This window comes from Stenella coeruleoalba (genome assembly GCF_951394435.1).
Source record: "Stenella coeruleoalba genome assembly, chromosome: 5".
Taxonomy (NCBI): Eukaryota; Metazoa; Chordata; class Mammalia; order Artiodactyla; family Delphinidae; genus Stenella; species Stenella coeruleoalba.
In genome coordinates, this window is record NC_137150.1 from 97,521,084 (window position 1) to 97,547,054 (window position 25,971).

The following is a 25,971-nucleotide window of genomic DNA, read 5'->3' on the forward strand; positions in this document are numbered from 1 at the left end:
AAGGATATAGAAGTACCCATGGTGGGAGAAGAAAAAAGGGGCAGATGAGGAGGAATTACGTTTTCTCCCTGGGCTGTCTCAGCTACTTGAATGGTATCAAGAACTTTTCTATGATGATTCTCAAAGCAACAATTCCAAGTTTTCAGTGCCTACCAAACAGTTCCATGTGTGGAAGGTCCAACTACACTTCACACTTGGCATGTGCCCCCACCCCAGTGCACTGTCACTCTTGGATTGCTCTTTGGATTGCTTTGTCTCACTTCTGGTGATGGTCCAGCACCTTCTCTGTCACCCAGGGTCAAAATCTGGGTCCCATTCTCCACTTCTCTTCTCATCCCCCAAATCCAGTCAGCCACTCTGCCCCGGTATTTCTTCCTCTGCCCTCCCCCTTTTATTTGTGCTAGTACTCCCCAAATCCACACCTCAGTACAGATGCTACTGTAAAATAGTAGCATCTCTAATCCCTCACCTCTAATCCAACCTTCACTTGTATTGCTGGTGATCCTTCTACAACACTGTCCTGATCATGGCAATTCTTCAGTCCCTCCCCTAAAAGCAGCACTTACTTAGCACTCACATTACCGAGTGCCCCAAATCCAAACCTTCTATCAGACCTCCACCTCCCACCTCATCTCCTTTTGAAACCCTGGACATAATCTGCACCCTCACCAGGACACAGTACTCACCAACCTCTCACACACTAGCAGGGCTTCTAGCCCTATACCTTTACTCATGCTGTTCCTAGGGCAGTAATGCTCTTCTCTCTTTGTCCCTTGTATTGAAATCTTACTCCTACCTCAAGTGCCAATTCCTCTAGAAATCTCTTTATTTTTCTCAATCTTCCTCTGAGTTTCCAAAACACTTCTGTTTGTACTTTTATTACAGCACTTCATTTTGCCTCATTATAATCGTTTGTTACCCCTCCTATACTATAATCTCTTGAGAGCAAGAATCAGCTGTCATTTAGTTTTGAAACTCTTATATCAATGTTTCTCAAAATGCAGTCACTGATCACATTTATCAGAATTACCAAGGACTCCACAGATTTCTACATACCCACACCTATGAAATCTAGTTCAGGGAATCTGCATCTTAACAAGCTGCCTGGGTCATTCTTGGGCTTATGAAGTTTAAGAACCACTGTCCTACCTTATCCAGGACTTAAATACGGCTGGTAATAGGTGCTCAACAAAGGTGCGCAGGTCTAACAACATACCTGGTGGCCACAGTTGGCTCGCATTTGTTCTTTTCATAGAATCATTGAATGTCAAGGTCAAAGGGCTTTATAGTTGGTATAACTGCATTGTTTTTTGAATAATTAAAAGATAGAAAAAGACAGGAAAGACTAGAAAAAAAATGTTTTCAAGTGAACTCTAAAACAGAAAGACAATGAATAGACTAAGTAGGATAAGGAGGGAAAAGGATGTGAAGATACTTTTCTGGGCCAGAGGTGGTTAGAAACACAGCCCAGTAATTGACACTGCTTGGTCAGCTGCCGCAACTGCTATGCTTAGCAACATGTCTCCAATAATTAATTGGAGAGATGGGAGAACAAGGGATAAAGCAGAAAAACAAGAAAGGTAAAATAAACAAGAAGATAAGTTTTGATTATGATCAAGAAATAAGCACCTTAAGAACAGATATAAGGAAAAAGACAAAGATAATAATGTTGACATTAGTAACAACAAACACAGACCTGACACTTCAGATGTGCCCGGGACTTTTCTACACAATATCTCTACCAATTAAGGAACTTGCAAGTAGGCAGTCTAATCCCCAAATAAGGGTTACAGATGAGGAAACTAAGGTCTGGACAGGCTAACTGGCTTGCTCAAGGACACACAGCTAGGTGGTGCCAGAATCAGAATGGGGACCCACCCGGGTCTATCTGGCTCCATAGCCAGTGCTCTAGCCACTAATCCAAAGCTGTTGCAAAATATAAGCTGGCGAATGATTTTTAAAAATTACATGGGTGCAAATGAGGGAATGAGAAAGAGAGGAGTGGGTACCAAAACAGAAGAAGAAAAAAAACTGAGGTGAAAAACCTGACAGATGAATAAAAAGAAAGGGAATAAACAAAACCGTTCAAGATTAACATGTTTTAACATTCTATTTCTACATGTGATGCTATGTGCCTGGGCACAAAATGGAAGCAACTAGGTTAGGAAGGATTTTTGAAAACTGTATTTCAATGCTTATTCTTGGATTGCCCTCACTGCCCATGGTGTAATTACTACAGAGAGATTGGGAGGTGACTAGGTACAACCACAAACCATGTTACATTATAAAATACAGGCATCAATTTCCTCTAGCCTTCACCTCAGAAACTGGACAACTCTTAAATACAAATCATAGCACTGTAGCTCTATTTAAAACCAAATGTTCTCTCACAAGAGGTTAGTGAGAATAAGCTAATGAAACTACAGAGTTTCCTTTTGAAGGACCCCCTGCCATATAAAACTGTAAAATCTTTAGTGATAAAGTTTTATTGTATAATGAGGAAGTTCTGAGAAAATCAAGAGAAAAAAGCCAAAGCAGCATATGAAACTCTAGGCTATCTGCCAGATTCATTACCTGTTGTTTCCTTTAAAAAAATAAAAAAATTAATAAATTAGCAGTGATTTACCAAACAATATAAAAGACAAAAGAAGACAATAATATTTCAAAGGTTTTTTTTCTCAATTTAGCATTTCCTCCTTTTCATCACCATATCCATCATCATTACTTATGTACTTTCCCATTAAACAGAGAAAAACAAAAATACAAAGCACTGCTATTCTGATAACACACGGCCTTGACCAAGCATTCCACAGCTGGGTCCCTAAGGGAGTCAGGCAGCCCTGAATCCGCCCCCTCCCTGCACCACCCCAATGACCACAAATGAAAATGACCCACCGTCTTTGGGAGCCTTGAGCCTTTCGACCCCTAGAGCTAAAGGTGTAATGAGAGGCCCTGCAGTCCCTGGAGTCAGGAACATTCCTGAGGGAACACAGCTTTCTTACACAATATGTTGCCAATACATCTCCAAAAAGGTTCAAAGCACTTACAAAATTAATCTCATTTAGAGAAAAGGAAACATCCTGACTCCAACTGTATAACTAGGATCTGACAGCTTCCTCATTAAATGCTGATATTGTTCTGATGTTTGCCCTCCATGATAACATGAAGGAGCACAAGGATCAAGTAGAAACTGGGTTATAGAATTAAGATTTTGAATAAAACATTTTCACCTCTCTATAATTCTTTTGGTCACTAAGGCTCACTGACATCTAATGACTTGCTATAACCACAGAGTCTCATAGATAGCTCCGCTTCTTTTAAGAACCTATAGACCAAACAAGCCAACATTTAAAGAATTTAATGAATACTCCTTTTCTCTCTATTGTTCCCTAAATAAAAGCAAGGCCTTTGCCTCAATAAACTCATCATCTTTCAGACCTGTAATCCATTCCAAATCCCAATCTCCATGTTGAACTGAGTTAAACATTAAAAACAAAACAAAACAAAACCCCAAAAAACTTTTCTTCTATGAATGAGCTTTCCAACATGCTTAATCTCCTCCAGGACATCTGCTTTCTGATGAAACCCAGGAGCCTCCAACTCTTGAGTAGAACATTCACTGTGTGGTCTTAAAAGAGGCATATGCACGGATTCCTCTTGCAATATGCACTCCAAATTTGGATAAAACTTTCTTGGAGCTATTTGACATAGTGTTCTAAAAAATGATCCAAGAGATGACACATTTTAAAGCTCTATACCTCATTTACTGAAACATGTCCAAGTATAAAATTCATAGAAGAAAACAAAAATAGCATCATTTTTTTCCAAAGATTTGAGAATGACATTTAGAGTTGTCCTAATAATATAACTAGCCTTTGCTGCCATCTAGAGGTAAAAACTATGTAGTGACATCAAGAGTTATCAAGAAAAGCAAAATCAACTTGCAGCCATCAATGGTGTAGAAACAATGGGAGCCCAATAACTTTCAGGCAGCTGACCCTACCAATGACCACCATTCCAAGCCATACTGTCTTCACCAACACATATCAGTATAGCTTATAAGAAAAAAGCCCCATCAATATTGTGTTCCATATCAATTAGTTTACTGGACAGATTTCAGTTCTGAATAACCTGTGGTACTCATACCACATTCCTAGACAATCTGAGTCAGTAGATTCTGAGATGGGATCTGGGCATCGCAGTGTTTTAAAAGCCCCACAGGTGGTTCTGATGAGCATCTAGGACCACTGGGCCATGAAACCCTGGCCTTCCACAGTGTTGAACCTCCCACACCCAGGCAGGTCAGAGTTCTGGGTTAGAAAGACCTTAAAGCTTACATCTAAATGAGCTTCAACTATGGTAGTGTTTATCAAAGTATGTCAGGCTGACCACCTGTATCAGATAAACCACCCTGAGGGTTTATTAAAAATGTGAATTCCTGGGTGCATTCATAGACAAATGAATTACAGTTTCTAGAGGTAAGGCCCAGGAATCTACAATTTAAGTAGGATCCCATCATAGGTTTTTGTACACTAAATAGGACAACCAGTCTAAAGCCTGACAAAGTTAAAGGACATCACTGAAACCTATCTTGTAAAGGCTATTATTAATGCTGTGGTTACGAGATCAGCTGACTTGAATTATGATTTCAAGTGCAGCTGCTACTTATTCATGGTTTGCACAATACGCAGATGTTCATAGAAATGTCCTGATCTGTGAAGTATTTCCTTCCTTTTTTATGCCTTAATGTAACTTAGTGTTGCTTTTTTAAATTGTATACTTATTTTAGAAAATGTGGAGAATATAGAAGATATAAGAAAAATAAAAAGCACTATTACTCCATTACCCAGAGTTAAACACTGATAGCACTGGTATATTTTCTCCTAGTATTTTCTCTTCAAATATACATAAAGTATGTATATAGTTTTAAATCCTGCTTTTAACATTTCTGAATAAATACTTTCCCATATCTTGAAAAGCATAATTGTTTAAAGACAGCATGATATTTTCATGTGATTATAGTGTAATTCATTTACTCTATCCTGACTGTTAGAGCCTTAAACTGTGTCCAGTTTTCATTGTTATAAATAATGCTAAAACAAAGAGCCTTGCCTACATCTCTGATTATTTCCTGGCAGGAGAATAATATCAGAGTATCAGTATCTCATTTGCTATGTTTAGGATTAAGTATAAAAAAAAAATATCAGGGCTTCCCTGGTGGCACAGTGGTTGAGAGTCCGCCTGCCGATGCAGGGGACGCGGGTTCGTGCCCCTGTCCGGGAAGATCCCACATGCCGCGGAGCGGCTGGACCCGTGAGCCATGGCTGCTGAGCCTGTGCGGGAGAGGCCACAACAGTGAGAGGCCCGCGTACCACAAAAAAAAGTCAGTAAGAACACTAAAGCCTAAAACACTCCTAGTGCCTAGGCATAGAGAAGACTGTACCAAAAGAAAGCATATTCCCCATATAGTCTATCCTTTATTGAAGGACTCACATTTTTTAGCCAATTCTGTGTAGTGTTTATTTGAAAATCTAAATATGATTGCTATAATAGTTAGGGGGCATTTAAAATAAGTGAATGTTTACATAAAGAGACCAAGGGGCTTTACTGTACTTTATCAGTACAAAAAAAATGTGGAAACAAATTTCTATAGAATGAAAAACAATATAAGAAGGGTTTCCACAAGAACAGTATTAGAATCTATGATGAAAACTACACTGCATTTTTAAAAGATTTCTATTTTTGAGCTCACAGCAAGGAAAGGACGATCCAGCAAAAGAGGGGGAAATCATCATCATCACCATCATCATCATCATCATCATCATCATCATCATCATCATCATTGTGGATTATAATGAGAATTACAGTTAGCTGAGACCTTTTCCCATCTCTTTACCAACAAGTATTCTTACCCAAGAATATTTTTCCTAAATAAATGAAAATAAGAGTATATTTCTAAGCAAATATGAAGTAAATCAAGTCTTTACTCTTTCACACTCTACAGCCCACTTTCCCAGTCCAGATCACTCAACCTATCTGTGATTCCTTTCTCAACCCTCATAGGCTAACTGTGGACAAATATTAATACAATTCTACCTCCATAATGTGCCTCCCCCCAACCTAAGTCCTTACTATCCCCCTACTACACACACATTGTCTATAGAATCAGGTACAATTTTCCCTATCTAGCCCCAGTCTACATTCCCATTCTGCTTCTCAAATACAACCTAATTTGAAGTCATTCCATTTCTCAACTGTATCCAACTTCCTACCCCAGGGACACTGCCAAAAGTATTCCTTTACTCTGGAATGCTCTCCCATTCCTGCTGTTAAAAATCCTAAAAGTCTTTGGAGGCCCAAGACAAATGTTACTTTCTCAGCAAAGCTCTCTTAGATCCCTCAGTTGAAATTAACCTTTCTCTGGCAATCTCATTACCCTTTGAGATGAATTTGGGACACTTTTCTTGTTTATCTCCCACTACGCTATGATTGCCAAAAAGCAAGAAACATGACCTATTTATCTTTGTATCTAACATTATCTACACTAGAAGGCCTTGCACACAGCACACACTTAACTCATGTTGGCAGAATTGTTTAACTGAATTTTCTTTCTTCAACCTGACAGTCTGATGTGTCCCTAGAACCTAGTGTTTTCAAAGAAGCCAAAATCTCCAAGCTGACTCTATGTCCCGAACATGTCTGTTTCTCCACCAACTGTACCATTAACCACCTTCTGTTTTTCTGTTTAATTCAAGATCAAGGAGGTATGCAAGCAGAGAATCCCAACACGGATCCCTAAACCAAAATCTACAGGCATTGCTAAGCTTTCCCCTAAAGTTCTCCCAGGGCCTATGGATAAGACTGGCTGTGGGAAGCTACACATCATAAGGACTGTCACCTCTAATACCTTCCTCCACATGGGAGGGAAAAGGTAAGTCATGCAAATGTACTGCCTGGATACATTCACCTACAGAAATATCTGGAAAGCCGGTGTTACTAGTATGGAAGGACAAAGATGAAGGGCCGTCTCTCCGGGAAATGGTGAAACAGCAAACAGACAGACGGTTGGTTCATTCACAGGTTGCTGGACCTGGTGAATATCATCCTGAAAGAGCAGGACATCTGCAATTACTTTAACTATATATGTATATGCATATACACACAATCACAGGCCCAGACACACACCCCAAATCCTCCCAACTCATCATCCTACTTGTAATCCAACCCAAAGTTGGACTATCATTAGCCAGGAATAGGACTGAATTCATTAGAACAGTTCAAAAGTTTTCTGGTGAACCCAGAAGTAATTCATTCCACAGAACTTTGCCAAGAAGATGTGGTATCAAGGATTCCTAATCTGCTTCAAGAAAGTCAGATTATTTCCATCAAAATGGCAGGACAATTAAAATCATACTTTAAGTTCTAAAAATATGACTTCTTTATGACCAGGAGGAAAAAAACAAGTGGTACTTCTTAGTTACAAGGAAGAAAGGAACAACAAAAATGAGTAACAGCCGAACACGTCCTTTGTGTGGCCTACCTGATAAATGCTGGTGTAGTGTGCACACTTGGCTGCTGGCACGTAGTCTTCTGTCCCACTTTCCCTAGTAAGTTGCCCCTCCTGTATATACAGGCCATGGAATCTCATTGCTAGGCTTGTAAAGCAAACCATTTTAGATTGGTATCATTGCTGTCTATAGTAATCAGGACATCTGAGAGTCAAAGGTCACTAATACTAAGATCTTTTAGGGAGATATGAATCACGGTCTTGGATGTTTAAAAAAAAAAGACAATTTATCATCTCAATGGACATTCTTTAATCACATCTGAATCAACACTATTGAAAACTCAGTTGGTTCAAAAAAAAGCTTGGGATCAGGAGACTCAAATTCCAATTCCAGTTTTTCACTCATTTGACACTGAGCTTGGTGTTCATTAGTCTAAGCCTTGAGTTTCTAGTATGTAAAACAGAAAAGCTGAATAATTCTTCAGGTCCCTCCCAGTTCTCATCATCCATGAGTACGTCAACTACGAAAACTGAATTCAACCAGTCATCTACAAGGCGGGGCTCAGTTCCCTGGCAGTAAACTAAAGTAGTTCTTTTCTTCACACTAAAAACTCACTGAATCAAGGGAAACATGTATCTGTAATTTAGTGTGGATAGAGTAACACAATGATATTTTAAGACAAATAAGGCATTTTTGACATGGGAGACAGTTGTATCTCATAAAACTTCAGTCAGAAAAAATAGATACATTCTACGAAGAGCACGACCCAAGGTTTTCTGTGATTCGGCACTAAGAACCGGATGCATGATCCTGGAGGAAATCCTTCTGGTTAAGGACAGTGCTTTAGCTGGCTGTCCTGGGATGAAGTCAGCAGAGCAGGAGCAAAGGAACTGCCATTCTTCGCATTCATCCAGCCAAGCCCAATTCAATGCATTGATGTCACTATACAAATGTCCCTGGGACCCACTTCAATTTCAAGGAGGAGGAGAAGGAGCTGGTAGCCTGGGGAGCATTGAGCTATACAAGCCAAAGAGAGGGATGATCAGGAAATGGCACAGGGAGAAGGTGAGGAGGTTGGGTGAATTAAAAACCCGAAGTGGAAAAGTCTAAGTTAAATGAAAGCAGTAGGAGAATGGAAGGAGTGGACTACAAAAAAAGATGATGACCCTCTGACAAGAAAATGATACAAGAGAGACAGTTCAGAAGGAAGTGCAGGGCAGTAACGGGTGGATGGTGCAGTGGGAAAATGTGTAGGGGGCTTAGGGCTATGCCTGACATTAACAGGTAATATTCAGCGAACAGAGAAATGAGTGAATGAGGGAGAGAAGGGCCATTCAGTCAAGACAAAAGTGAGAAAAGGTGCTAAGAGATCGCAATGGTATATGATAGGGTCAGGAAAAGCAGATATGCTGCACTGATAATTATGCTAATGCAAAGGAAAAACACTGAACCTCCTAGGGTGGAACCCAAATAGACTGAAGAAAACCATGAAACAAAGCAGGAAAAACAAGCACAAACAGTACTAGAAAGACTCAATACCCTGGGAATGTTTTACCTTGAAGATGAACACAAAATATATTTTACGTTAGAGGTTTCAAAATTGTTTTCTGCTATGTTAAGAGACTCCCTAAAGTACATTTTCATGCCAAGCTGGCATAAGTTCAAGAGCAAGCAAGATAAGAAAGACAAGATATTGTACAAATAACTAAAAAAAGGATAGGAAAATAGCTACACTTCTATGGAGAGCAGCAGAAACCTATCTTTAAATGGTAACACAGTTCTAATCCCATTGAGACAAAAGTGTTTAAAATAACACAATCTATCCTAACAAAAACTATGCTTATTTTAAAGCAATATGTAATGCAATGAAAATGCATAAACAACTTAGACCTGGGATAAGTTCAACAAAATGGTGTTTGACCTATAACACAACCAAAATATAAAGCATTCTGCCTCCTGAACATAATCCGGTTTCTGCAGAAATGTGATTCCTCCAAAGATAAAAATAAAAGAAGCTATCCTAATAATTCTATAGTGATTTTATTAAGTTAAATTTTTAAAAGGAAGCAGATAAAAATCCAAGTGAGCAAAAACACATTCAAATTGTAACAAAAATTTTAATTTTTGTATGATTTTGTATGCTGGAGTCTTTCCTCAGCTGTTCATTTATTTAGCTTCAATGATTTCTGAACTAATCTCCTTGCAACTTTTTAGAATAAAGTATCTGATTGTAACAGGAAAGTGACTGATCTCAGACATAACTGATAATTCTGGACTGAGTAATGGAGTAACTGATGTAATGGAGTAATTCTCTCTGGGATGTGTTTCAAATTCCTGCTTTTGAGGACATGTGACATAACTCTTGGGGTCTGACACTGAGTCTGGGGCAGGAGTCTATAAATGTAAAGACCCCACAGGCCAAATTCAGCCCACTGTCTTTTTGTATGTCCTGCAAGTTAAGAATAGTTTTTACGTCTTTAAACAGAAAAAAAAAAATCAAAAGAAGAATATTTTGTGAGATGTGAAAATTACATGAAATTCAAATACCATTGTCTATAGATAAAGTTCTATTGGAACACAGCCACATTCATTTGTTTACATATTTATTATCTGATCATTTCTTATGCTACAATAGCAGAGTTGGGTAGCTGTGACATTGGCCAACAAAGCCTAAAATATTTACTACCTGGCCTTTTACAAAAAAAGTATCCTGACCTCTGGTCTAGTGTGAACTAGACTAACAAGGAGCTCAAGAGCTTAAGAGCTTAATCAACTAATTTTTTTTTTTTTTGCGGTCCATGGGCCTCTCACTACCGCGGCCTCTCCCGCTGCGGAGCACAGGCTCCAGACGCGCAGGCCCAGCGGCCGTGGCTCACAGGCCCAGCCGCTCCGCGGCATGTGGGATCCTCCCGGACCGGGGCATGAACCCGTGTCCCCTGCATCGGCAGGCAGACTCTCAACCACTGCGCCACCAGGGAAGCCCCTTAATCAACTAATTTTTAAAAGCAATGCTAGCAATTTAAGAATGCAATTAAGAATTCTATGAAAGTTGATGAAAATGGGGAAACTATATTTCAAGCTGTTTGTGAGATATTTAGTAAAATGTATACTTCTATGAAAGCCCTAAAGTGTTCAACTAAAGAACATCAGATGAGTAAGGATTTGTGCCACAAAATAATGTAATGTGTTAATGTTGAATCTGAGGGGGAAATGGAACTATTTCTAGGCCTTCCAAATTCCTGGTATTTTCTAAGACAGCAGAGCTACTGTACATGCTATTTAGAGAAAGATGTATAAATTTGTACCTTTAAACGTTCATAATTGTTGTCAAGAACCACTTGTTTAATCATTTGCAAGAATTATAGAAATTGTATACAGACTTTGTTACACAGTCTTCAAGTACAGAACAAAAATGTTGCACCTATCCCTCTCCTCTTTCCTTCTTCTCACCTTTTAAAATTTATCCTACCCGTTTTTGCCCTTAAGCATCTGTCTTAAAAGAATATCATTTGCATTTTGATGAACCACATCAATGTATAAAGCCCATAAACAGATTATGTTTTTCCCTCTAACTCCATTACAATGTTTAAAAGAGAGCCAAGCATGAGAGTTCAATAAATGATTTTGAAAACAACATGCTCTGAAGTTGATCCTCTGTTGTATGTTATCAACAACTACTGTAAATATTCCAAGTCTGAATTTTATATGTAGAGGCAATGCTTTACAACATCTACTACTCATGGCTGCCTATAGATGTGAGAAAAGGAAACTCTGGTGTGAAAAAAGGAAAAAAAAACCCCAAAACTTAAGTTATTCAGGTTTAAAAAATCCAAGGTGTTCCCCAACTTCACCGTTTCCAGAAGGAATTCAGCATAAAGTGATGTGATTTTTAAGGATAAAATGATATTACAACAAAAATATTTACAATGCTTACATCAGCAATCTCAAACAAAATGAACAATCACACTGATCCTAGGTGACAAAAGCTGTCACCAGTAGGAATTATCAGCTCATTTACAAAGCAAAAGACTGCTGTTCTTTCAAATATATAATTTCAAAACTAAACCCAAATATGGTTAGAATAAAATGATAGTAAACACAGTTATAAAACACAGATTTCTAATGTATTTTTAGAAAAAGAAAAGCAACATCTGCCAAGTCCGTCAAAAGCCTAAGCAGGATTTTGACAACTCTTCCAGTGGACCAAGCTTCTTTAGACGCAGAAGTCCTATGTTAAAGTCTCCAAGATGTGGCTGTGAAATATTAACAATTAATTACTTAATGAACAAATCTTTAATGAGTGCCTTCTAAGTACCCAGATACTACTATAGGCCCAAAGGATACAGCAAAGAACAAGATAAACAAATCTCTGCTCATATGGTGCTTACATATTAGTGTGGGGAGACTGTAATAATTTAATAAGGAAAATAATAGTTGGTGATAAGTGCTCTGATGAGAAATACTGCAACATGATAATGTAAGTAGATAGCTACTCTACACTTGCTGAACAGGAACTTAGGTGTGTTTGAACTTAGGTCTTAATGTCAAGAAAAGGCCAACCATTCAAAATTCAGAAGGACAGTCCAGAAAGGAAAAGGAACAGCTATTACAAAGGGCTAAGACAGAATGAGCTTGGCCTGTTGAGGCACCCAATGAAGGCTGGTGTGGCTGGGACAGCATAAACTAGAGGGGAGTCAGTAAGTTCCAGCAGATACCAACCATGGTAAGCAATCTAGGTTTTATTCTGTGTGTTGGAGGGAAGCCAGTGACAGGTTTAAGCAGGAATGTGATCTGATCGATCAATTTGTCTGCTGACTGAAGCACAGAGGGACAAGATGGAAATTGGGAGCCCTGTTAGAAGTTTACCGCAGAGGTTTAGGCAAGAGGATGGCAGCATGTGCTCTGATGGCGTAAACAAAAAAAAACAAACAAGCGAAAATAAAAAAGGAAAAAAGATTCAGGATATGTTTTGGTTGCAGAGACAAAACTTGATAGATCAGATGTAAAGGGTGAAGGAACTAAATAAATGAATAAATCAGAACATGCCTAGGCCTTTGTGAAATTGGGCAGTTGGTGATTTAATTTACTGAGATAGGGAAGTCTGGAGAAAAAGCAGATTTGGGGAAAAATTCAGGAGTTGGGCCTCATTTACATTTGACATTCTCATCAAATAAGTATAGACATCAAGAAGACAGCCAGGTATGTGAGCCTTGAGCTCTAGGACCAAGTATGCGTTCCTGGGAAGAGATTGTTCTCAAAGTCCAATGGTACAACCTGCTTATTTGTATCTCAGAGTAATCAGTGTTCTTTAGAAGAGTACACTTTGGGAGACTAAGAGTTAATAGACAATTTGATAACAATGATGTATCTAAACAAAAGGTTTATAAAGTATGAGCCTCTTTAAACTGATAAAGGATTATTATTTTAGAGATGAGATGCTTATCATTGATAATTAGAATAATTAACTTTGAGAAATTTAAGTACACAGACTGGTTTCTGACTGCCTGTCTATGAATCTCAGCCTCTCTACTTACCAACTGAATAACACTGGGCAAATCACTAAACCACTTGGTGCCTCAATTTCCTCATCTAAAAAATGGAGATAACTGTACCTACATCATGGTATACTTATAAAGATTAAATGAACCAGTACATGTAAAGCAATCAAAAAAGTATCTGGCACAGAGTGACCACTTAACAAATGCAAATTCGTACTGTTACCTGCAATTTCCGGGCACTGCACACAGAAGTGTCTTCACACTTCAGTTTTCTAGTTAGATTCTTGGTAAGAGATGGCATCAAAGATTCAGAATAAGCTAGGGGAGCATACGAAAAACCCTCCTCAAAAGAAGTGGAGGCAAAGAGTTTTGCAGATTGCTAAAAACATCCTCTTTAAAAGTAAGCTATAGGGACTTCCCTGGTGGCACAGCGTTTAAGAATCCATCTGCCAATGCAGGGGACACGGGAAGATCCCACATGCCGCGGAGCAACTAAGCCCATGCGTCACAACTACTGAGCATGTGCTCTAGAGCCCGCAAGCCACAACTACTGAAGCCCACGCGCCTGGAGCCCGTGCTCCACAGCAAGAGAAGCCACCACAATGGGAAGCCTGCGCACAGCAATGAAGAGTAGCCCCTACTCACCGCAACTAGAGAAAGCCCATGTGCAGCAACGAAGACCCAACGCAGCCAAAAATTTATATATAAAAAAGTAAGCTATATATGTGCCGGTAATTCCTAAATTCGTTATCTCCAGCTCCAACCCTGGAGCTCCAGACTCTATACCCAGCTGCCTACTGGACACTTGACTTGGTAATTTAATAGGCATATTATTGGAATAAAAAGGGAAAACAATCGGTGTTCTCTTTAGTAAGTGAATGACCAACTGACCACTTCCAACAACAGAAACTCTCAGCTCTGCTCCATAAGTCACGAAAACCATGACGTGAATAAACATTCAGCTTCACACTGAGAAAGTGCCCAGTTTGGTCAACTACATGAAATCTCAGGCATTGCACCTGGTGCATTAGCACTAATGTTTTGCAATTATGATTCTACTGCATGTATTGTTTACTACCATACATGCAGTATTATATATTATTATCAAATAATTTCTTAAGGTAGGCAGGGAATAAGGAAATAAGTGAAATGAAGTGAAACGAAATATTAGATATCATTAGATGATTCCTAGGCTCTGTTGCCTGAGGCATACTGTGCTGTACACACCTCAGCAGAGGAAATTCTCAGTTGTCTTACCCTGGGCCATGACTCCAATCACCACCAATGATGATAGCAACAGGGTGACCAGACATCTCAAGTGGACTGCCCCAGCAAAATTCTAAGAGCATGGCCTTCCGCTCTCAAAAATGTCTAGACTGGATGAGAAATTATATATCTACCTGTGTATACTATCACCAAAAGTCCTGTAAAATGCATTCACTAATTCAGTTAATATCTACCAAACACCAACTAAGTGCCAGGTACCATGTTGGACTCCAGTACAATGCAGGATTCTAATACAGGCATACCTCGGAGATACTTAGGTTCGGTTCCAGACACAATAAAGTGAGTATCACAATAAAGCAAGTCATGAATTTTTTGGTTTCCCAGTGCATATAAAAGTTATGTTTTACTATACTGTAGTCTATTAATTGTGCAATAGCATTACATATAAAAAGAGTATATACCTTACTTAAAAAATAATTTATTGCTAAAAAATGCTAACCAATGCAGAGTCACGACAAACCTTTACTTGTTTAAAAAAAAATGCAGTATCTGTGAAACACAATAAAGTGAAGTGCAATAAAATAAGGAATGCCTGTAGAAAAACGACAGGTTTTGAAAAGCCATAAGATATATGCAAAAAGGGTCATATGTAGATCGAGAGCTTTAGTAAGGGTCTCTGAGTTACATACCTCATCTAAGACGTCATGAAAACCGCAAAAACATAGTTCAATTCCTTGACAATAGATAGAGAGCTGGATAAATATCATACACAGTGTGTGTCGGTGTTTGGGCATCTGTGTGTTTGTACAGTTTACTCTTAGAAAACGTGCACAAGAATTCATAACCACAGATGTTAAGCCTTTGTTGTAGATAGATATAGACTGCCGAATAAATGACTAAATGTTCCATCACCTCGCCACCATAAGCACTAACTGGAAACAGGTAATAAGGAAAGATGTTTACTTTTATAGGCAAGTAGCGTAACACACGACAGGAGTAATGGCATTACTACAACTATCTTTCCTTTCTCTGACTTAAGGCACTATTTCTCCTCTGACTTTCAAAACAATATATAATTCACATATTTTAGGCTGATCTTTCTCTATTAACATAGGTAGGATCAGAAAACCTGAATTGGTGCAGCTGTGATTTCTTCTGAATTAGAAACATTATTCAGATTATTTAAACAAATCACTGGTAAATAATCAAGCAGATCTCAAGGAAGCTTATACACTCACCTATCTTCAAAGCAGTTAACAAAGCAAAGGCCATTGATAAATTTAATGTTAGCAATTTTCAAACCTCAATCTTACAGCTAGAAGGAACCTAAGAAGTGGGGTGATCCTAGGGACTCCAACATATCTTGATGGGAATCCTGGCAACTTAGCTGAAAGAGGCTGTAGCACTTTATAATTCTAACTAGATTCAACGTTTAAAACTCTTGGTTGGTAAAACCCTTAAAAAGATGATCTCTAAGGATCCCTCACTTCACAGACTATGACACTGAGGACCAGAGAAGCCACACAGTAATAGTGGGAAAAGTGTGACTTTGAAAGTCAGGTACTCTTGACTAACCTCTTCCCAGATCTCCCCCTTGCTGTGTGTTCCTAAGAACAATTAACTTTTCTGCTTCTCATTTAAATATGAAGGTAATGCTTACCTTTTAGGCATGTTATGAAGATTAAATTAAAACGCTTACCCTTTAAGAATGTTATGAAGATTCAATGAATTCATATTTATGAAAACATCTGGCACACAGTAGATACTCAATACATGTTAATTTCTTTGTTTCCAAAGGGTGACTAACTTGAGAGACACATAGCTGGTGAGGGCAAGAAACAGGACTAGAACCAAGAATTAAGATCCCCTTCACCACTCCAAAAAATTCTGACTGTTTCTTAATTGGCGTTTATCCTTGAATCATACCATAAAATATAGTTTTTAACACCTCAGTTATGGGGGGCAGGGGCTATTAAAGGAAACGTGAAATACCACAGCCTGCAAAAAAAGGTATTTGTGCCTTCAAGCACAAGCATACATTTGCTAAAAACAAAGCCTCAAAAGAGTCAGAAGTTTAATCAATGAAGTATTATACTGGCAACCTTTTGAAAAATGCCATCTGCTCTGTTTGTATCTGAAGCCTGCCCTTCTGGAAACAATGCTGTAGTACAGCATTGAAACAATGTTCGTTGTTTTCAATGGCTATTTCTCAACTCACATTTCAATATTAATGATTGCAGCAAATATGTATCAACTGTCAATCATGTGCAGGGTCCTGTGGACTCTACAGACATGAATCAGGCTTTGGTTTTACCATAAAAAAATCTTAGAATCTAGTAAAGAAGAGAGGCAGACTCTGAAGAATGATTTAAAAAAACAATTGTATATTAAGCCATGAGACTTGAAAAGTTCAAGGCCAGCCTGTGGTGAGGAGTTATTTAACACTATCTACTCAAGGATAAAATATTCACTGCATTGGCAGTAGGTACACGTAGCATAATAAACATTGTCTGAACTGTGTTAACTGAATTCCACTCTCGTTTCTGACACCAACTAGCTATGTGAACTTGTCATGTTATTTGATATCTTTAGGTTTCATGTTCCTCATCTGTCAATTGGGTGAATCCAAGCGGATCTCCAAGTCTCCTTCAGGCTCTAAAAGTCCAAACGATATGATGATGATATGATGCTGCTGCCGCTAACGATAGCAAGAAAAACTAAAGCTTTTATTTACTGCTCACATATTATGTACCAAGCACTGTGCTAAAGTGCATCATTTGTATTATCTTCACGACAACCTTATGAAATTGGCATTATTACGCTTCTTTTACAGATGAGGAAAAGGAGGCTAAACAGTATTAAAAGGCTGGAGTCGCGATTTGAACAGAAGCAGTCTGAACGTAACCCAGGAGTTAACCCTTAACCGCTAAGCCCAAACTCCCTGTCTCCGCGAAAACTGTCTTATCTGTTAAGAAATAAAGACAAACAAAATACAGCTTGGAAAAGGGTCCTTCCTGACTAGAGGGCAGGTATGAGTTACTGTCACACTTGTCTGTTTCACGTGTTAGTATATCTCTTGCTTCACTTGCTCCGCGACGCTCGCGTGCACCACACGGCGGTGTGCACTACCGCGAGGCAGAGAGCGGCGACCGCCAGAGGCAGCGCCGGCCCGGGCTGAGGCGCACGGAAGGCTGTGGGGTGGGGGAGGACCCGCAGGAGCGCGGGCAGAGTCGGTACCTGGGCTGCTGGCTGCTCCTGCCGGCTGGGTCTTCCACCACTCGTCTCCAAGATCGTCTGCCATCTCCACGCGGGACTCGACGTGGCCCGACCACCAGGGAGGAGCGGGCGCTGACCGTGACTCGCGCTGCTTCTGAGGAGGGATGCCGGCGTCGCAGCACGCTCAGCCTCTCCTCAGACACTGTCGCCTCCGCCCCGCGGCGATGACGTCATAACCTCCGCCTCGCCTCCCCGGCAGCTGCGTCTAACTGTTCGCAGTTTCTACATCAGTGCGGATGGGCAGGATCAGTCTGGAGACTTAAAGTAAACCCCCACAAAAGCCGAAAGAAGGGAAGACACGTAAGCAGAAAGAGTACATCATTTTTTTAAGTGCGACCTTTAAAACATTTTGTTTAGGTTTTATTTTTGCCGAATAGATATTGTCGAAAGTGGGAGACCAAATGCTAAGACAGTTTTCCTCTGTTCGGTTTCAAAGGCCTTGAGTCGCGGGAGAAGACCATAGCACGTGGGTGTGTTTTCGTCTGTGTGTTAGTGTTTGGGCGTCGGTGTGTTTTTACAGTTTGCTCTATAAAAAATCGTGCACAAGTCATGACCATGAATTTTGGACCTTTCTTGTAGATGAGGGTACTGCTCTTTTTATACGATATGAGGAAAGTAACTGTTGACTGGTCCAGAAGTGCTTGCCAACGGACAGACCCGAGAAGTACGGAGAGTTTATAGTCGACTTCCCCGCACTCTCTTCGACCGCGCCCCCCCCCCCACCTGGTTTTGTGAAACAAGGGAAGAAGAAGGGAGCCCGTTGCTGCCCAAGTATAGGTAAGCGACCTACGGTGCTTGTCTCACTCCCTCAAGTGGCAGAGGTGGGCAGGGAAAACCCGCTGGGCGCCTAGGGCTGGGGCCAGCTGTAAACTAAGTGTGTGGACGATACTTTTCAGGAGAGTCATGAGGTGAAAATCATACGAAAATGCATTAAATACACGTGATGTGCCTGTCACTGTAATTGGAATACTGGTTTAAAGATGAGTAGGATACGATCCCGCCTTCCAGATTTCACCAACTCAAGTAGAGGAGCTACAACTTGTAAGGATGAAGGTCTAAACTAATGATGAGGATACATTCTCAGAAACAACCGGGACTCTTAATCTGATGAGGATAAGATTAGCCAAATGTGAAAATTATCCAAAACCCACCCAACTAATAGGTGGCTTATAAATGCATTACTGATAAGACTTTATCAGTATGTCCTAAACGCTCTAAAAGGGAAGATATTAGCTATATAAATATGCCAAATGTAAAATAATCTGTGATCATAGAAAGTAATGTGTCTTTCATGAGGAAATGTAGATGGCAGAAATTATGGTGGTTGACTGAAAAGTTAGATAAGAAATACCAATGAGGAGGAGGAAGTGCCATGACCAATAAGCATATGAAAAGATGTTCTGTCTCATTATTAATCCGAGAAATACAAAAAAGACTACAATGAGCTACTGTTTTTCATTCAGTAAATTGACAAAATTAAGAAGTCTGGCCGTACCAAATTCTGGAGAGTATGTGTGTCAGTAGGAACTCTTAAACGTTATTGCTGTGAGTGTAAATTGGTATAACCACTTAGAAAAGCAATACGGCAAAATCTTGAAAAGGTCAACATACACACCTTATGATCCAGCAATTTCCACTCCTAACTATATACATTTGGGAAACTGTTGCGTATGTGTACCAGGAAATGATAAAAGAATATTCACAGCAGCACTGTTAATAATAGCAAAAATTTGGAAACAACCCAAATGTTTTATATAGGAAAATGGATAACTAAATTACAATATAACCGCACAATTAAGCAGAGTAAATGAATGAACATACATAATAACATGGATATACTTTGGAAATATAATGGTTAATTTTAAAAAGCCAAGCAAAAAATAAAAAATAAAAAAGCCAAGTCTCAGATACCATTTTGTAAAGTTCAGATACAAAGAAAACTAAAAAAAATTCAGGCAAAAAAATTCATATGTGATTTTAAGGTAAGAGACTAGTAAGCACGAAATTCAGGATGGGGGAATTCCCTGGTGGTCCAGTGATTAGGTCTCCATGCTCTCACTGCGGAGGGCCCAGGTTCAACCCTGGTCGGGGAACTAGAGTCTCACAAGCCTCACAGTGTGGTGAGGCAAAAAAAAAAAAAAAAAAGGATATGGATTGGTGGGGGAGGGGAGTGGTCAGAGAGATGAGATTAGGAAGAACAAAGGTAAATGTAAATTATTGGCAAAGTTCTAATTCAGATAGAGTGGATGTGCATTTAAGTATTATGCTTTATAACTTATAGGTATGTTACATATATTTTTGTGGTATCAAATAACACGTTATTTGTATAATTTAAAATATAAGAAAAGATCCACTTACACAAAAGAGAAATTTTCATTAAAGTTAAGTGCTGTTCATTAAGAACTCATTAAGAATTCCAAATAATGACCCTTTATCTCAAATGACATTCAAAGCTGCCAGACAGTCTTACTACTTTCCCATGTGAGTTCACTTTCCCACTGTCCTGATCTTATCCCAGGATCAGTCTTCCTATTGGCCCTGGATTCCAACCACCTCAGATGCCGGTCACAAGTCCCCAGTTGTCACCTATGCTTCTGACCTACCAGCTATAAATCAGAGGTTCTCATGGACTCCCTTCTTGGGTTCAGTCGTTTACTAGAATAGTTTATAGAACTCAGAGAAATACTTATATTTACCAGTTTATTATATAAAGAATACAGATGAACAGCAAGATGAAGAGATGTATAGAGTAAGGTACAGAAGGGTCCCAATCACAGGAACTTCTGTTTCCGTGGAGTTGGAGTGTGGCATTCCTGGCATATGGATCTGTTCACCAGCCTGGAAGCTCTCTGAACCCTATACTTTTGGAATTTTTATGGAGGCTTCAATATATAGGCATGATTCATCATTATCTGTCTCCAGCCCCTCTGCCCTTCTTGGAGGATGGGGAGTGAGCTGAAAGTTCCAAGCTTTTAATCATGGCTTGGTGTTTCTGGTGACCAGCCCCTGTCCAGAAGCCCACCAAGTGACACCTTATTAGAAAAAAAGACTCCTACCACTCAGGAAATTCCAAGGAATTTAGGAGTTCTGCGTCAGGAGCCAGGGGGCAGAGACAATGCCCTTTTAATCATACTGTCGTCTTCTTCCATTATGACTTTGAAGCAATACTATTGATGCCCTGCTCCATTTTCCCTTGGCCCATATCTGAGCTTCTTTGTAGCTGTGGTAGACTATTTCCATCATGCTGACAACTTCCCTCCCTGAGCACCCCTACCGTCTGCTTCTCTGGCACCATGGGAGCTTGCTCAGCCCAAGAATCAATGCAGTTAATGCTCCCAAGGGCAACCCTCAACCAAAAGGGAACAGGTGTTAGTAGATAATGCTCCAGATTCTCTGTCCTTTGGTGGCACAATTCTGAAATATGTTTCACACAGTTTTTTAAAGGGTCCCCAGATGGACACTTTATTGCCTTTTCTGTTTTTCATGTCTCCTTTCCCCAGTCTCTCACTTGTGCTTCCTGAGATCACCTCCCAAATAATATACCTGCACCCAAGTCCTAGTCTCAAGGTCTGCTTTAGAAGCAACCTAAATTAAGAGTTGGTAAGGGAAATACCCTAGAAAGCAGACCCTCAAGATAAAACTTGGAAATCAGTTTACTCACTGACCAGATGGTAACAAGGACATAATTGGTAGTGTTAAGAAGAATGGTAAAAACTTCTGGTGTACTGTAACATCACAATAACTAAAACACAGTCACTCACCTGTGGTAGATTAGAATGACGTACAGGTGGAAGGGGAAATGCTGGCTTGTGCAATAGCTTTAACACTTGAAAGATATGGGGCAATTGTAATTTTAAAGATTGTGGAGTTGGCTGGTTATTATCAATTCCAAATATGCTGAGAAAACCAGAAGTCCTTCCTAGCAGTGCTTAAAAGAAGCCCTTCTGCAACCAGAGACCATACTGTGCTATAAATTCAGGTCAAAATTTGATCAAAAGGGTAGCAGAGCTACAAAGAGATTGACTGCACAGACCGATATGTTACCTATGGTCAAGTCAAGTCCTCAAAGGGAAGGAGAGACTGAGACTGAGATGGAGACATTTGGGTAGATGTCCTTGAGGTTCCTGAACTTCCAGATTCTTGAGCCTTCTGGGCTGACAGAACTGGCCCTTTCTCCCTTGCTGGAGGAAAATAGCCTCTTATTACCTGGAGACCATTCAAGGCCTCACTGTAGTCAGTTGCCTCACAAAATGATATTTGAGCCCTCACCTCCTCTCATTGCTTCTTCACCAATAACTAGAGTTAGTTCTCAGCATAGACAGAGTGGAAAGTACAGCCCCTATTATAGGAGAAAATTATTTATTTACAAGAAAGACTATAGGTATATATACATATATATATATATATATGTATATATACACATATATCTGTATCTGTGTGTATGTGTGTGTGTATATATATATATATATATGATATATTCAGCAGGAACCACGAATTTCTTAAGGTAATGGATCTTGAGAGTATTGGACCAGCAGTGTGTGAAGCTGGGTAGGAGAGAGGATATTGATATGGAGACACTCCCCAGTGGCCAGTGATTTAATGTCCTGTGAAGTCCTAACATCCTGTGGGGATGGCATCTTAAAACTTAGACACAATGGTAACCTATAGTAAATGAGATGGAAACATAGGGACTGCCTTGGCAGATTATTAAGGAAAGGGTCGGGAGACTCAGCGGTGGACTTTAGAATGGATTTATTATGTGAGACCAGAGAACCTACCAGCTGACTCTCTTCCCTGGGAGGGCCCAGAGGACAGTTCTTTCACCATAAGATTGCAGTAGTGTGTGGCACTGACTTAGTTGAGAGACTCAGTGGTGACTGTCCTGTGTAGGCCAGAGGTGACAGTAGGAGATGCCCGAGTGTCCGTGAATATGATAGAATTCCAGAATAGTGAAAGCGGTTGGCAGCACTGAACCATCAGAAGCAACGTGAATTTAATCAGTGGTCAGGGATCCTTGAAATGTAGGGGGTCTGTGGTGTTCCACAGACCATGAGTTCCTAGGGGCAAGATAGAAAGCTAATGAGGGTATTGATTGACTTATATAGCAACAACAACAAAATCAAGAGCTGGTAAGCAGAAGGCAGATTTTTAACTGCCAAAATGGAAAAGCATGATCTTTGGACATGTTTCCAGATATGAGCCAATTCTCAAACTCAAGAATCCATCGATTAAAGGGAATCTGGATCCCCCTGAGGAAGTTCTCTGCAACACAACCAGTATATACAATATGTACTCATACCTTTTCCAAAGGAAACTATGGCCATTTTTCAGAGTAATTGTCCACTGTAGAAATGGGAAATACCTAGCTCTTTCAAGGGCTGTTGGATACAGGGTAACTACATTGACACAGGGAATCCAAACTGCCACCATAACCCCCGTTAGAGTGGGGCATACAGGGGCCAGGTGACAGAGTCCTGGCCTAAATCTGTTTCATGGTGGCTTCAATGGGTTCATCAACTTATGGTCATATCTCCAGTTGCTGAGTGCGTAATTGAGATGGATGTACTTAGCAGCTGGTAGGACCATCACATTGATCCTCTGACCAATAAAGTAAGAACCGTTAAGGTAGGAAGGGTCATGTGGAAGCCCCTGAAAGTGCCTTCCCTTTCCCCAGTCCTTTCAAAGATAGTAAATTAGAAGCACTATCTCATTCTAGTGAAGTTGCAGAGATTAATGCCAACCTAAAAGACTTAAAGGCTGCAAGGGGTTTGGTTTACTAGTATGGTCCTCCAAAGCCAGATGGACCATGGCAAATGATGGTGGACTGCTGTAAATTTAATCACATGGTATCTTTAAGCATAGTACCAGGTGTTATATCTTTGGTTGAACCAATCAACACAGCCTCTAGCACTTGCTTTGGCAAATGTGTTGTATTTGATTCCTATCGGGAAAAAATATCAAAAGCAGTTTGCCTTCACTTGGGAAAAATTGAGTTCATATTCACTCAAAGTTGTGAATATTTTCCTATGAACACTCTCAAGGCTGGTTAACTGTCCTGATATTTGTCATAATATTGTTCATAAGGACTATGATTATTTGAACTCTTCCTCAAAACATCACTTTAAACCATTTTATTGGTGATATAGTATTAATTGGATCTGGGGAGCAGGAAATGGCCAGTACTGTGGATGCCCTAGGAAAATACATACATGCCAAAGTGTGAGAGATAAATCATAAATATTCAGGGCCCTGCAACATTGATCATGTTTTTAGAAGTCTGGATATATGAGGCATGCCTGGTATCCCCTTCAAGGGAAAGGAAAAGTTATTGCATCTTTCATCTCCTACCACCTACTACCTATGCAAGAAATAGAGAACAGTATTTGGTGCACCTGTTTAGATTTTACAGCTAGCCTATGCCACACTTAGAAATACTGCTCTAAGTCACTTATCAGTTGAGTCAAAAGGCTGCCAGTTTTGAGTAGGGTCAAAAGAAGAGAAGCCTTGGCAGTGGGTCCAGGCTGTGACACAAGCTGCTCTTCCCCTTAGTTCATAATGACGTGGTAGATTCCAAGGTGCTAGGTGAGGGTTGATGATGCTCTGTGGAGTCTGGCAGGACCTGAAAGGGGAATCACAGCACAAACTCACAGGGTTTTGTTTATTTATTTATTTTGCTTTTTGAAATGGCTGTTTAATAAACCCAGGGCAAAGGGTGTGGTGATGAGATTGCTTCTTGAAAAGTGTCAGGCCAGAAATTGTACTTTGAGAATAATTCACAAATTTCCTTTGACCCAAGTCTTTTCGTTGCTTATTATTGTTCACCATGACCTTCAGAAATTCCTAGGGTTTTAGAGTAAGGCCATACCTTCAGTAGCCGAACCATTCAAAAAGCAGCTACTGGCATGATACTAAGTTCTAGCAGAAACTGAGCATTTGACAATGGAGCATCAAATGATTATATTATCAGAGCTGCCCTTTTAGACCTGGGTTTTGTAAGGTTGGGTGCCCACAGCAGCAACCCACTGAAAAATAGAAATGATATATATGGGATCACATCTAAGCAGGTCCAGAAGTCATAAGTAATTTACATGAACAGGAGGTAAAGATCTCTGTGTCTTGTATTCCTCACTCACACCTATGGCTTCATGAGGTGTTCCCTGTGACCAGCTGATGATGTTAGAGGAAGTATTCATGACTGGTTCAGGCTTGATATGTTAGTAGAGCTGAAAATGGACTGCTACTGCACTACAGTCCCACTCAGGGGGGGGCCCTAGAGGACAGTGTGAGGAGAATCCTTCTAGTGGGCAGAGCTTCAAGATGTACATTTAATTATCTCCTTCGAATGGAGAGAGAAATAGTCTGAGCTAAGGATAAATACAGAGTCTTGAGCAATAGTGAATTGTGTGCTTGAGTGGGTCAAGGGCCTGGAAGATATAATATTTAGAGTTCAATAGCGAAGAGATCTGGGAAGAAGCATTTGCAGGGAACTAGGGAGTGAGCAAAAGTGTGTGGATCTTCGTGTCCCATGTCCAGGTCCGCTAGTGAGTATGCACTATGGATGAGACCCTGAATATCCAGGTAGACATATCGCAGGTTGTGTTTTTCAGAGATGGCCACAAATGTCTCCCATCCCACATACTCTTCTTACAATGTGACCTTGACACTCCTTCTGTTGTGTGGTGGGGTCTGCTTCCCTCTCTGTGAATCTGGGCAAGCATTTGTCACCTCCGCTGAAAGAATATGGTAGGAAGGATATTCTGTGACCTCTGAGGCACAATCTTAAAAATTCTATGCATTTCCACCTTGCTCCCTTGGGATGCTCACTTGGAATCCAGGTGTGATACAATGAGAAAGCCCAAGGTAGGCCACACAGAGGAACCACGTGAAAAGGACATATGTAGGTATACTGGCCCACAGCTCAGCTGAGATCCCTGCTGACAGCCAGCATCAACAGGCAGACCCATAAATGAAGATGCTTCCAGATGATTACAGGCCCCAGGTGTTGATTCCCCTCCAGTTGTAGCCCTAGACGTCGTGGAGCAGAGACAAACCATCCACGCTGTATCCTCAGAAGTGAATTCCTGACCCACTTTTCTCATGTAAGAAAAAAACCTGCTTGTGAAGCTGTTGTTTCTCCTCTGGCCACAAGAGGGAGAACTTGTTCTTTGGGAACCTGCAAGTTTTAGAAGCCATGCTTACTTCCTGTCTCCTATGGGCCGCGGGGTACCCTGCCTAGAGTTGCAGTGAATTTTCCATCTTTCTTCCCACAGGGCCTGGTGAGGTCAGGTGGCTAAAGTAAAACTTACTTTAAAAAAAGTTCAAATCTTGAATACGTACGAGCTCTAAAGATCATTTAGAAGAAGAAACACCTGATCTTTAACTTCACCTTTGGAACCAGAAAATTGATATGGTGATTGCATGTTTAGCCTTGAAGAAGAAAGGAAACTCATTCTAGTTTGTCC

General features: G+C 40.1%; 2 protein-coding genes and 1 long non-coding RNA gene across 6 annotated transcripts in view; 2 read left to right on the plus strand and 1 right to left on the minus strand.

Annotated features, from left to right (window-relative positions):
* Positions 1 to 15,051, plus strand: part of LOC307186588 (filamin A-interacting protein 1-like) — a 67,473-nt gene extending 52,422 nt beyond the window's left edge. Inside the window, exon 3 of the mRNA XM_079921884.1 lies at positions 6,756 to 15,051. Within this exon, the coding sequence (XP_079778010.1) occupies positions 6,756 to 6,935 (180 nt within the window). The 3' untranslated portion in view covers positions 6,936 to 15,051. The remainder of the gene's footprint in view (positions 1 to 6,755) is intronic.
* The window catches only part of CMSS1 (cms1 ribosomal small subunit homolog), a 379,245-nt gene extending 361,581 nt beyond the window's left edge, over positions 1 to 17,664 (minus strand). For 2 of the 3 annotated variants that reach the window (XM_079921888.1, XM_079921887.1), the window contains exon 1: positions 17,471 to 17,664. In XM_079921888.1, the coding sequence (XP_079778014.1) occupies positions 17,471 to 17,534 (64 nt within the window). In that variant the 5' untranslated portion in view covers positions 17,535 to 17,664. The remainder of the gene's footprint in view (positions 1 to 17,470) is intronic. The other variant, XM_079921889.1, reaches the window with a different exon arrangement.
* Positions 17,665 to 17,957: 293 nt separating this feature from the next.
* The window catches only part of LOC307186441, a 49,088-nt gene continuing 41,074 nt past the window's right edge, over positions 17,958 to 25,971 (plus strand). For both annotated transcript variants that reach the window (XR_013828321.1, XR_013828322.1), the window contains exons 1-2: positions 17,958 to 17,979; positions 18,089 to 18,286. This is a non-coding gene — a long non-coding RNA (uncharacterized lncRNA). The remainder of the gene's footprint in view (positions 17,980 to 18,088; positions 18,287 to 25,971) is intronic.